The sequence below is a fragment of the Leptinotarsa decemlineata genome, unplaced genomic scaffold (assembly GCF_025532065.1).
Source record: "Leptinotarsa decemlineata unplaced genomic scaffold, Ldec_3_MD MMD2_tig00002974_RagTag_RagTag, whole genome shotgun sequence".
NCBI classification, from domain to species: domain Eukaryota; kingdom Metazoa; phylum Arthropoda; class Insecta; order Coleoptera; family Chrysomelidae; genus Leptinotarsa; species Leptinotarsa decemlineata.
This window is the reverse complement of record NW_027412578.1, coordinates 9,461,598-9,475,681: the sequence shown is the minus strand read 5'-3', so window position 1 is coordinate 9,475,681 and position 14,084 is coordinate 9,461,598. Positions and strand designations below refer to the sequence as shown.

Here is a 14,084-nt window from a genome sequence, read left to right as displayed (position 1 = left end):
ATTGTGGCTCCGGAGAAGACAAGCAGAATTCGATTCGAGTACAATATTAGAACCTATATACCTATATACAATAAGTAGCACCATCGCGATATCCGAACCATTAAAAGTAGACAACAACTTCAAATATTGCTTCTACGAAATACCAAGTGGATGTGGCAGATTTAAGATTAGAGTAGTAGAGATATAGTTAAAAGTTCAGGCTAGCAAAAAATACCTGGACTCGACCAAACAACATGACCTTGTGTACCGAAGCTGAGATTCTTTGTAGGGCAAAAAGAGCATTGAGAAGAGTGGAACAGAAAATTCAAAGAGGCCCATAGTTGAACAACAAGGTATATTTTCAGTCTTTCGTAGTATAGAGATCTGAAATGGCTGTACATGTAATTAGGCGAACAAATGGTCTTCAGTACATTGAGTCGGTAAACTATGCGACTCAAAAAGAGGAATGGGAAAGTGAGCCTCATTGGATTTTGAGCAAGTAGTCTCGAATTTGTAAGGATAAGTTTTGTCTTTAGACAAAAACTTCTCAATCGTCTTCAAACAATTGTAGTTTGGTTATCTGACAAAAAAAACTTTCGCCAAACAAGCTCCCAGGTTGAATGACGAAATTTTACTGAAACAGAAAACCAGAAATGCCCTCTGTCCTGTGAGAAACTATGATCTGTCACCTTTACACTCAAAGATAAAAAATCTCACGTTTTCGAGATTCGTTGGTATTCTGACAAAGAAGGCCTTTCCTGATTATTTTCAGGATCATCAGCTATTTGACAGCTGATGACTCAAGAAAATAAACAGTTTCGGCCCTGAAAAAGACATGTACCATGAACATAACTGAATGAGTGGTGTAAACGTTTTTTTTTGCATTGCAGAAACAGATACAACAGATACACTTTGTTGGAAACAATTCTTTGGGGGCAAATGGGGAAAATTCCACTATAGGATACATACAATATACATTGGATAAGTGTTTCAAATTCACTTTTACTGCTACTACTGTCAGAAAATCTTCAATTTTGATATACACACCCTGTACATATATTTGAACAGAACGGAAGATATTCTTTATCTGTAGATATTTGTTTGGATTCATTGGTCAAGTTAACATTGAATTTCTCGTTTACAAACGCGATGAATATGTAAGAAACTATTTTATGAGAAGCAGTTATAATAAAATGTGTTGTTACGACTTATTCAAGAAGCTAGATTTGAAACAAGTATAAATATTCCAAGATACTGTCATTATAACTTGTTTGTTTGAGTGATGTAAATAAAAATATTCATTGTTTTGACCAAGTTCACGAAAGACATGAATTTTTGTCTGGCAAATTATCATAAAAAGACTAACTCATTCAGAAAAATTCATGGTTATTTGTTGTTGAAACAGAAATGCATTTAATTTACATAATCACATCAATAACTAAACGTAGATAGAAAATAGGAGCGGCCTTCTTTATTTTCTTTATTTGTTTAAATATCTTGATGAATATTAATAACAATACATGGTAAACATTTTTCCTGAATAGATAAATAAACGTCTATTTTCTGATGGATAGACAGAATCATAAAGATATTTCCATGATATGATCATCTCAAAAAGTACATACAAAAGTGAAATTTTGAGTATGGAGAACAGAGTCATATCAACATCATGATACTTATGTAGGTACAAAAAATTGTATTATTATACACACATATCACTCACATACGTCCCCGTGCGTTTATTTATGTGCGTCTTCCGCCTTTTTTTAACTCTTGGTTCTAGATCAACCTGGGATGTAGTATCACTCCCAAATATTAGACTTTTCTCGACTTTCACATCGAAGTTTCAGAGGTCCTAGGCCCTTTGTTTTGGTCCTCTTGGTGAATGCCACTTTGGTCGATTTCGTTGGGTTTATTTTCAGCTCTTTCTCATTGGTCCATCCAGTTAAAATATTCAAAGACAGTTGCATGCGTCTTCTCACTATTTAATATAGTTGCCATGGACTTACATGACTGAGTTGTCTGCATAGCCTAGTACTTTGTATTTATCATGGCCCAGAAGACGTAGTAACTTATCCATTACAAGGTTCTATAACAGTGGGAACTAAACCTCCCTTAGAAATCAACCCCTTGCTACATGTGCCACTACTGTTTTTCACATGATGGCCGTGAATACCAATTTTCCTCCAAGCATGCAGATCACCTACTCGCAGCTTGAGTCGTCGGTCCAGTGGTTTGGTAGCCTGTTCAATGTTCTCGATATGCCTGTAAAATGGACTGACTGGTCTCAAAGCCTTCACCGAATCTGTCCGATTTCACCGGGTTTTCGAAAGAAGGTGTTTTTGATTTGTATCCCAGAGCCAAATTTTCCTTGAGATTTACACACAATCTTTCGAGTAGAAGTTCCTGTCGTCTTTTGCAGAAATACTAGGAATTCCATTTGGTTCTGGCAATTTATAAATTTGGAATGTATATATGGCCCATTTGATTTTCTCCAAATCTACCATTGTCTTTGCCACCAGTCAATCCTACCTGGACCTCCTTCCACTTCTGAATTTGTGTTATATTTATAATTTTTGGAACGAGGAAGTGCACCTGGAGAAGCCCTGTAATATCTCCTCCTGTTTTTGTGTACCCCCTGGTATTTGTTTTTAGGTTTCGAAAATAGCTTGGGTTATTGACACCTATGGTCATTTTTAGAGAATCTTGTAGAGTCTGCCACAAACTCGAGTCTGTTCGACCTTTAAAAAAGATCGAACGTCCTAGTATTCATCATTAATTTATAACGTTACTAGTACTATGTTGCTGTATCGCAGCTGTTCCAATGTTTTGACAGAATCAGAATCAACGAACTTAGGCGTGCGCAGCGTTATAGAACAGTGGTTTCAAAAAATTGCTCTACAGCGCCATCTAGTGGCAAGTTACAGAAAAATTGATAGCCCAAAAACCTCTATGAAAAATTACGTATAAATGTCAAGTTTCATCACGCTCGGTTGAGCGATGTAGAAGTTTATCACTTGCCAACCAACCAACCAACCAACAAACATCCATTTTTATATAGTAGATTTGTGAGGTACTAGTATAGCTGAAACATGTGGCATATAATGAATCCAAAACAAACACCGTTTACGAATTAGGCTACCTCATCACCTGAAGACGCCAACTTGGTTGACAAAACGCGCATCAAGAAGAGTGTTGCAGTTCTGGTGTTTGAATAAAGTGCTGGTTTTGGATATATCGTCATTCCTCTATATATTCATAATATTGGAAGAGATGCAAAAGTAAATCGATGACCTTTGAAACGAGGTATTACGTGTGACGGTTTGTAAACAGTTTAGTAAAAATCTTAGTATCCACTTGTAACTATCCACTAAGTCTACTTCCATTCAAGTATCAAGTATTGCTTCTCGCCCCTCCTAACTCTGTGAAAAGTTGAAAGAGTACCAACTAATGTACGGAGAAATATATGTCAAGTGTCATCACGATCGATTGAGCGATCGTGATGACACTTGAAGTTTATCACTCACCAACCAACCAACCAACCAACAAACATCCATTTTTATATATGTACATATTAGATATGTTCAAAAAACACTTTATTGTGAAATTTTCATAGGAAAGTTTCACAAAAACACTTTCAACGAAAGTGTTAACCACTGAATCAATCTCAGTTAAGAGGTCCTTTCTAGAAATGTCCTGCATTTTTTAAAACAACAATTGTATGAACAAAAGAAAAGACATTAATCACCTAAGTGATTACTTATTGACTCTAGACAAGAACTTTTACAATAATAGGTAATATCAATTTGAACAATTCTAGTCTTTTTCAACTAAAATTACTTTTTTAATCCGTTTCTGTCAGTCTTCTTCGGTAATATTAGATACTTCTTCTTTAACTAGCACTATCACTATCTAATGAAATTTTGGAAAATTATTTTTACGCCTGATGATTTGTTTCCATTTTCCCAAAATCCACTCGATGCAATTGAAAACACAAAAATAGGGGGAAGTCTCAGTATGGTGTGTCCATACTTTTCAGCAATACTCTCAAGGGCACACACTTTTTCAAATGTTTTTGTCTGTAAAACTTCAAGTCGTTGGTTTTAGGTATAGTAATCTCCAAAATACAAATTGTTATCAATTCAAAAACTTTGTTATTTCATCTTTTCTCGAATTTTTATTCGGTACTTTGATGAGCTGTCGCGTTGTCAAGAACTATTACTACACTATTCGCATCCAAATTTGGAATCAATGTCTTTTCAAACCATTCCTCAAAAATATTAGCTTCCATATTCTTATGATAGTCAACATTGCAGTCCTCAACTTTTTTCCACATAATTTCAAAGAATTCGGAACCCATCCTTTACTTCCTCCGCAATAAACAATGATTGGTCGCGATCCTTTGTTTGCAGGCATGTTTGGCGTACACATTCTCGAACCATCAGTCCACCCTTTCGTAACTGTTTCGTGAGTGTCATACCAAGTTTCGTCCAAGTAGAACATTTACCTATATTTATTTATTTGTTCTCAGTATTTGTTACGCAATTCCACTATTCTTCTGCTTTCCATAACTGGTTGACGTTTGTTTATTATTTTGAATCTAAATCCTAGTTTCTTTATCCAATTCTGAAGAGCTTTGTCACAGCAGCTTACGTTACGACCGGAGGTATTCAATTTCTTCCTTATTTCAGTTGTAGGAATCTCATTGCTTTTGTAACAGTGGTATATTCTTTTTTTCAACGATTTTATTAGATGAATAGGTTTTGGTAATCCCGTATCACATCGCGTCTTGCGTTAATAAGGTTTGTATTTGACTATTTTATTTCTGACCGGGATATTATAAGCTTATATCGTCATAGTTACGCTATCAATAAAGAGGGTCATAACTCCCTTGAGACATTATAGATTTTATAATTCCCTCTACCTTTCACAAGTAAAAATAAATAGAAATGAAAACTGAACCATATTTTATTTATTCACGTCATTACAAATAATAAATGTACAATTTTGAAATGTTCCCTGAAAATTACTTCCGCCACTGGAAACAATTTCTTCTTTTGTATGGCTGGAGCTTCTGTTCACTACAGTCGAGGTACCTGCCTCTTCTGATGACAAAGTAGACAACATACGCGCCGTTTTATTTCTCAATTCGATGCTATCCTCCAAATACCCCTCCGCCACCGTGGAACTTTTCCAACCTCCGTGTCTTTTTAAGTTAGTCATAGTTGCTCCTGCATTGGCTAGAGCAGTAACAGAAGTGCGACGAAGGCAATGTCCCGTATAGGAAGATGAGTTTGGCAATCCTAAATACATTGCGATTTTGCTGGGGATTTTCCCAAACATGTTTTTTCCAATTGGCTGAGATGTACATTTATTTTGTCGGAAGCTCAAAAAAAATCGTTCAATACCTTTAGGACGCAAAGACATATAAAGTCTTAATAAAGGCAAAGCGGAGAACTCTTTTTCATCCACAACTGTAAATTTCTTCGATACACCAGTTTTACTTTCCGGTACGTTCACTACCATAACGGAATCCCGGTCCTCTATATCCGATATCTTCATATTCAAACGTTCCTGACTTCTGCATCCTCCAAAATAACCCATAATCAAAACAACCTATAACAAAAAAAAAGGAAATAAATACACACAAAAAGGAAAATAAGAAAAAAATTACCTTATGCAATAAATGAATATCATTAGGAGCGTCCTTTAGGAATCTGATAACATCTTTAGGAGATAAAACAGCAGACTTTTTCGGCTTATAACTCTTACTCTTCCGTTTCAAAAAAGCCTGTAGTTCATTGAACTTGATGATATCTCGTTTCTCATGTATAGTCACCATCGATTTTAGCATTGACCATTTAGTCCATAAAGAATTCGGACTATACGTTTCTGACTGAAACGAATAAACACAATTACTACCAAATCTACCGAAAAACATAGAAAATTCCTTACCAGTTCTTGAAAATATGCCAGAAATACAGTTTCAGTGACATCTTTTGGCATAACATTTTTCCGTGTCAGCCAGTCCAGATATATCTTGTATTCTTTTTGGTATACGGCTTCACTTTTCGATGGAATTAATGATTCTCTTGCTTGTTCAGCTTTTTTCAAAATATCCTCCATTATATTTGGGGTAGAAAACACGTTTTCACCGCAAATACAGCTTGATAACAAAGTTCTGTTTATAAACAAGTAACATAGCAACAACCTAGCAACAAGAAAACTCTACTATAATCAACGGTACCTGATTCAAATATACCGGGAAGGTAATGAATTGGTACATTTTTCCGTTTCAAAAATGAACAAAATTTTTTTGAAATCGGTCAGAAATAAAATTATCTATGTACCACGGGAATTAATGAGCCTTAATAACCTCAGGCAATTGCTGTCCCTCGGGCCAGAGGCCCTCGGGACGCAAACTTTGCCATCGGTAATTAAGGCCCTCCTAATTCCCTTGATACATAAATAACTATTACGTACAGTTGAGAAAGGAATTTCGGTCAAATCTGATATTGCTTGTAATAGTTTGTTTTCTTCGAAACCAAACTTGAGATGGAGATTCTTATATACATTGAAACATACTCTCTGTGTTTCAATATTCAAATGCATCCGAATCTTATTCACTGGTATCTCTTTTTCGCATTGTTCACCAGTGCTATTGGAAACACTACACAGGTCTGCGTTGTTATCATACTCGTTATTACTATTAGTACATGTCCAAGGACGCACATTTTAAACAGATAACAAACATTTTAAGTGATTGTAACTGCACCAATATCGAATTTCAACACTCAAATCGCGATCAGTTCCTGAAGTGAACATTGACAACACGACTGCTATAACCATCCTCGCATTCTATTCGTCACCGTAACATGACTTCAAATTCAATTTTATGACTCTTCAGTCAATCATAAAACTCGGTTAGTAAAAATTATCCAATACGAACTGCCAATTCTTCAGTCCACGTGGACTAGTTGGCAGCGGCTTCATTTCTATGTATTGGATTCTTTGGCCTTTGTCGATACATTCAACTACGCACAATTCCGTTTACTTCGTCTATACTTATCGTGGTCCACCCATACCACGCGTGAACCCTTGCGATAGTTTTGATCGGTGCTAGGTTAATATCTAGCAGGTCTGGCCAACAGTATAAACACAGCCTCCGGAATCGGTTCCTTGCACTGCACCCATGCTGTTCAGAGCGTAAAGTGACACTCTTAATCAAATCACTTCCGACTAGCCGACAGTCGTTTAAAAAAATAGAATCAGTTGTCGGTTATAGCGCGATTTATGAACGTCCGAGCAAAGTTTTTCTTGCCGTTACAATAATTTTGAATTTTGTTGGATTTTTTGGCCGATCGAGGATGTGGGAAAGTTAGTTAAGACTACTAAGTTTTGTGTGAAGACGTTTTTGGTGTTTGCTGGAAATGGCGAAAGGGATTAAATCAGGTAGGCAGGTTTCTAATGTTTTTATGTCTGGAACATTTTTTCTGAAAATAGTTGAGGACATTCTCCGTAACAATGGAATAAGTTAATTGAGAAAAATATGCGGGGAAATGGTGAAACAGTAGTTATGTTTCAGGATAGAAAAATTTCACAGTAATCAAATTACAATTCAGTTATCCACGGATAGAAAACAAAAAGTTCTGCTACTTAGAATGAACATCAAGTTTACCTAAGAACTTGAACTTTCATTACACTAACAGATACGTTATTGACATATAAAAAAATTAAAAAAAGGATTTTGGTTTTCATTAATTCAAAATATATATAAGTTGAAAGAAGCAGTCAAATGGCACTGTTGTTTTAGCTATATTACTAGATTTTACAGATAACGCGCTTGATGTAACAACATTTTTTTAAAAACATTCAAATATTTTGGGTCTTGTAAGCAGAGTCAATGCGGAAAGTGTTCCTCATGGCTCTGTCGCAGGTCCCGTTGCACATTTTCCAATTGTACAAAACCATTTTTCACACAAATTCCCTCTATATATTTATGATACCAGTGCAAATTCTAGTGAAAACAAAATGTATCTTCAGAAAACTTTAAAAAAAATCAATAAATTAAACCAGTTGATCAGTTATATTAACATAATTGAAAAAAAATATAATTCAGATATTCACGATTGAAAAAAAATAATCAATGTCACATATTTTTTACATACTTTAAAACTCAATTTGGACTATTTTGGATGGTCAACATCACTTTTACAAAAATAGTTCTAGTTTCCCGGTACATATTATTTTTGTGAACGTGTAATGTCATATGTTTCAGAGGCAAAGCAATCATACTCGTCAAAGATTAAACTGAAATGTGGAAAATTTAAAAATTTCCTAGTTTTATTGAAAAATGGTGTTTCTTATGGTTTTGTTGTTGATCCAGTTTGAAATTTTCGATTACAAAAAACTTCTGCAAGAGTATTCTTTGTATATACAGGTGGTTTTGTAGCTGATCTCGACGAGAGGTTTTTTATTTTGTTGAATTGGAATGTTTTTTTTCACCTCGAAAATATCAGTGGTTGTTTTTGAAATATTCGCCAAAAACTAGAATTTTCGAATTCCGTTTTTTGACTCTAGACCTCCTTCATTTCGAATAATATAAAAAAGCAGAACTTTCAGTACTGCTTCATTTTAGTTATAATGTGATCTAAACCAATTTGCATTGCAACGCTTTGTTCATTAGATTTTATCATCAACTTTATTTTTTAAATAGGGACTTCTAGTTTTTCTCATCGATTTTTCTAGCCACTCTGATAAAAAATTCAGCTAAGAAGAAAACTAGAGGTTTGCATTTAAAAAAATGAAGTTGAAAATGAAATCTAATGAACAAAACGTGGCATTGAAAATTGATTTATATCAGATGACAACCAATATGAAACAATATTGAAAGTTATTTTGGCTTTGAAGGCGATAGAATCAATAAAGAAAATTCGACAAGTTTTTGGCAAATATGTCAAAGACAACCACCGATACTTATGTCCAATTTAACCGACTTTGTGGGTTTACGATATGGCAATAATGTGATCAGTTAAAAAACAGTCTATATAGTTCTCAATTACAATTTTTGATTTTTGCCAGATCGTGAAAGGTGAAAAAACCCAGAATAGGTCGATAAAAACATATTTTCCACACGTCTTCATCGTAAGTTTAGATAACACGTAAACACCTATTAATATCTGTACTGGAGCCAACTTCCTACTTTCCTTTGACATAATTGCATTTGATATTCATTTTCACAATAAGGGGTGTGTTTGGTGTAATAACCACATATTCCAATCGACCTCTCCGTTGCAAAACAATAATTGAGACATATATTCAATTCTGGAATTGTACATTCACGTAGACTAATAGTTTGTGTGGACATGAATCGAAATAAAATTGAACCTTTGGTATAGTAATGAATATTATTGGAGTTTTTTCTCGACACCAAACCGTTATTTTAACACCTCGACACGTGTTTCGATCACCAAGTGATCATCTTCAAGAGGGAGATTAAACTTATCACTTGGTAATCGAAACACGTGTCGAAGTGTTAAAATAATGGTTTGATGTTAAGATAATCACTTGGTGATCGGAACACGTGTCAAGTTGTTAAAATAACGGTTTAGTGTTGGGATAAAACTCCAGATTTGTTTAATATTTCCCTTGAAGATGATCACTAGGTGATCGAAACACGTGTCGAAGTGTTAAAATAACGGTTTGGTATTGAGATAAAACTCCAGATTGCTTTAATCTTCTTCTTGAAGATGAGTGATCAAAACACGTGTCGAAGTGTTAAAATACCTAACGGTTTGGTGAAAGCTCAATGAAAGCTTCCGGAAGTTTGAAGCTGCTGCAAAACCACACTGCCACTTTGTTAAAACGGCATTAACGCAGATCCAGTATTACCACAGTTCCAAGATGGATATTACAGTTCTGAGTCGTGCATAGAGGATATGTAGGTATATATTCCATGAGAAATGATAAAAACGCAAATGAATTTCCCTCTAACGGATGAAAAGTCGAAAGTTGTGATAGAGTTAACGTATCACAGAAGTAAACCAAAGTAACTTCTGGTTACCATCTCAACATCAACATGGATTTGTTACTAAGCGTTCTACTGTTACAAATGTAGTCATTGTTACTCAATTTATTTTCGAAGCATTAGATAACAATGGCCAAGTTGATGTTATATACACGGACTTCTTTAAATCATTTGATAAAATTGATCATGTTATCTTGCTCAATAAACTGATGAGTGTCGGTTTTTCGAATACTGCCTGTCAGCTGATGCAATCCTATCTCACATGTAGGAAACAATTCGTGTCCTATAATGGTTATAAATCTAGAACATATATAGCTTCTTCTGGTGTACGTCAGGGTTCCAACCTAGGTCCACTTTTGTTTTTATTGTTTATTAATGACTTATGTGAAAGTTTAGCTTGTGAGCGGTTATGCTTCGCGGATGACTTGAAATTATTTTCTATAATAATTGAGGAAGCAGGTGATTGTGTAAATTTTCAATTTCAATTAGAATTTCTTGTTGCTTGGTGTAGCAATAATAAATTGAAACTCAATGTGGAGAAATGTAAAGTAGTGAGTATTCGTCAAAAAAAGAGGTTTATACATTCCCATATGTAATACAGGATTCAGATCTGCTGAGGGCTATCATAAATTTACATTTGGTGAACATATTTCACAGAAAGTTTCAGAATCTCTCAGAGCTTATGGTTTCATTATTAGAAATTGCAGAAACTTTCATAATATTAAAGCCATGAAGCTGTTGTATTCCACCTAGGTACGTTCGAAGATAGAATATGCAATGCAAGTATCGTCTGGAGTCCATTCTATGAGATTCATAACCTAGCCATTGAAAGAGTTCAAAGAAAGTTTTGTAAATTACTAATTTTCAGAATAGATGGTTCTAACCCTGAGATAATGTATCAGTAATGATGTCATATATGAACGTTTGGAACTTTTTAGTTCAGAGCATCGCAGAAAATGTGCGTCGCTCATATTTTTATTCAAGTTAGTGAATGAGAGAGTTGACTGTCCTTAAATTCTTGAACAAATTCACTTCAATGTACCACGGCCAGCTTCACGATCTCAATCCATTTTTAGACCTCTCAGAGCAAGAATTAACATTATGCTTAATTCCCCAATATATGTTATGTGCACAAATTTCAATAGCATTTGTGCCCATGGCGATTTATTCTTCACTAACCTTCATAACATTATTAGAATTGCTAACGTGTACTTGAAGTAGGTAATTAGAATCAGTTTTTCTTTTTTGTTCATTTTATTTTTCGTTTATGGTTAAGTATTGTGAATAAAAAATTATATTGTTCTGTAAATGGGTAACTGTTGGACAATAAAGCTATTATTATTATTATCACTACCAAAATCGAAAAAGACGTCGATTCAGTTTCAATCGGGAAGATAAATAAAATACATTACCTATCATCACAAATATAATTACATAATCTGAGTCCTTGTCACAACTGAAGTTCATAGAATCATGTATAAATCTTGACCAGCTCTTTATCTCTGGCAGAACTTCTGGCATAATCTTCCAGAATTGGCTCATTCCAAGGGTTTATTCACCTTTCAAAGCTTGATACCAAACAGTTGTTGGACTACAGTAGGGATGAACTACGATGTCCAACAGGCCTTCTTACAGGTCACTGTCATTTGAATTATTATATGCAGAGACTCGGACTGTCGGAAGACAGTGTGTGTCGCCTTTGTTTGGGAAATGATAAAACAGCAGAGCACATATTTTGTGCCTGCCCCGCTGGGGACCTAATCGGGTTTTAGAGTTCGGCAGAGCCGTAGTCTTACCATCTGACCTGAAAGACCACTCCCATGCAATCTAATCGGCTTCGTTGAAAAGCTGAGTTTATTTGGTTTATTTGGTCTGAGTTTATTGGTGTGAGCCACAATAAACCCTTGCGGGTTTCGGTGGAGGATCGAAGAAACCCAGTCACTTTGGACCTTACCTAACCTAACCTATCTCTGGCCACATTATTCTACATTTTCATTGGCATTTCTTTGCTTATTCGTTGTATAGTTTTTGTTTGTCAAATTTTTGTTTGGCTTGTTTGGTTGTTCATTCTCATCCATTTGTAAGTTGAAAATATATAAAATCGATAAACAATTCAATAATTATCCTTTTTCTCCATACGAATGACTATGATTACTTTGGAAGTTTTTCCCTTTCGCTAATGACAGAAATTTGAAAAGCTCTAGCATTGTTCTTTTATGATAATGTGATTGATTACTTGTGATACATTGCGTTATGCTACTAAGCCAAACCTTTGCATTTTGAACACAAACTTCTTGATAATAACTGACATAGTTATTGAAAATTTATGCTAATCAAATCCTCAGAACCCAACAAAAATTCTTATCTGAAGGTTCCTAAGCACGTGAACACTTAACAAAAACGCGAGTCATTTCTATTGATATATTCCACGACACACTTCCTACTTTCCTTTAAAGGAACTTCATTTGCTCAATTAGTTTTTACAATCAGGGGTGTGTTTGTCTGTGATAAATACAAATTCTAGTTGAACTTGTTATTACAAAAATATACATTGAAATGCCTATTCAAGGCTTGACATTTGGATTCATATCGCGACTAGTTAACAATGGCGTAACAGCCGGGTCCACGTGGCCTAAGGTGTGGAGGGTATGGAGGATCTCAAGATTAGGAAAATTCACATATTCAATTTTCAGAAATGTGAAAAACTTTAGCCATTCCGAATTTATTACCAATGAAATCACTTCAGAGATTTGATGAAATGAACAATGTTAGTACATTTAGGTTGTTTACCAAAAGTTTTGTCCGTATTAATGTCATATGTTTTTGTAGCTTAATATCCCGATTGATACGTATTCTTTACGAATACAAATTGAACCAAAGTGGTACCGAAACAGACCAGAAAATAATCAGGGATTTGGCAATGATAGTGGTAATGAATGCACATTTTCGCCGTTGATTTGCGAAATTTCGTTTCAGAGATTTCGCCGCTCCGGGCAAAATAATATTTGGCGCCTTTTACCCATGCGCTAATGGTGTAATTTTAACCTATAAAAAGACAAATTTTTCCTGCCGATATTAATGAAACAAAATAAGTTTCGTTTTAAGATATTTATTCAAATCCAGCATCCAGCACAGCTTGAAGGACGCAGTGTGATCTACTAAATATGATGTGAAATTTCAGTGATGTCAATAGTAATATATTATATTCTAACTACTTTTGTGTGGGGTGTGTTTTTTTTTGTTTAACCATCTTTCAAATTTTCGCCGCCGACGCCGCACTTCCCTCAATTTTGCCGCCCCTCATTTTTGCGGCCCCGAGAAATTGCCCGGTTTGCCCCCCCCTAGATAGGGTGCTGATTTAGAGTTCAACGTATTTATCATAACTGAAATCGTTGAGATACATTGTCGTTGATAATTGTTCAAATTTGACTTGTTAAAATGTTTTTGCGTTATCCCTCGATTTCAGTGTCAAGCAATAAACAACGAATTCAGTTTTCATGTGAGTTGAAATCCAGATAGCTGTTGAGGACTCTGGCTTCCAATTGCGAAACCTTTGATTTTCAGGAATAATTTTGCCTGTCATTAAGGTAAGCAATCGAAATTCTGTTCAAAAATCTGTTCTGTCTATTTAAAATATTGCTGTTTGCACTATGGATTTGTTATGAAAAGTTTGACTTCATTTGCATTCGTACAAAACATTTTGAACAAATTTTTACTAACAGTCGTAACTCGCACTATTCTTTTTTTGTATTTACATTCGTCGAACTGCACTAGAAATTATAATGTATTCTCCCAATGGTTAGCCGGTGCCTGTTCAACACTGAGAACTAACAAAAATATCAGTTGATCTGATGAACAACAAGAAAGGCATGTTGCTTGTGAAAATATCAGATTTCAAGACACATATTGGGATAGCTTTTGTTGTAATTGGGAAGATAACATTTATTACACAGGTCATAGCATTCGTCGAACTTCAGCGCCATTATTTGTTGATAATGGTGGAAACAACACAAATTTGAAGAGACACGGTGGCTGGAAACCTACCAATGTCGCTAAAGGATACATGAAAAATTCACTT

The 14,084-nt window shown here is 35.0% G+C and overlaps 2 protein-coding genes across 2 annotated transcripts in view; one reads left to right on the top strand and one right to left on the bottom strand.

The window, feature by feature from the left end:
* Window positions 1-4,933: 4,933 nt before the first annotated feature.
* Window positions 4,934-6,450, bottom strand: LOC141483105 (uncharacterized). Its single transcript, XM_074177415.1, has 3 exons — window positions 5,935-6,450; window positions 5,654-5,875; window positions 4,934-5,595 (listed from the first exon to the last, which is right to left on the bottom strand). The coding sequence occupies exons 1-3, from the start codon at window positions 6,103-6,105 to the stop codon at window positions 4,948-4,950; spliced, it is 1,041 nt and encodes a 346-aa protein (XP_074033516.1). The 5' UTR covers window positions 6,106-6,450; the 3' UTR covers window positions 4,934-4,947.
* A 679-nt stretch (window positions 6,451-7,129) lies between these two features.
* Window positions 7,130-14,084, top strand: part of LOC111507717 (organic cation transporter protein) — a 99,165-nt gene continuing 92,210 nt past the window's right edge. Inside the window, exon 1 of the mRNA XM_023163065.2 lies at window positions 7,130-7,431. Coding sequence (XP_023018833.2) covers window positions 7,410-7,431 — 22 coding nt within the window. The 5' untranslated portion in view covers window positions 7,130-7,409. The remainder of the gene's footprint in view (window positions 7,432-14,084) is intronic.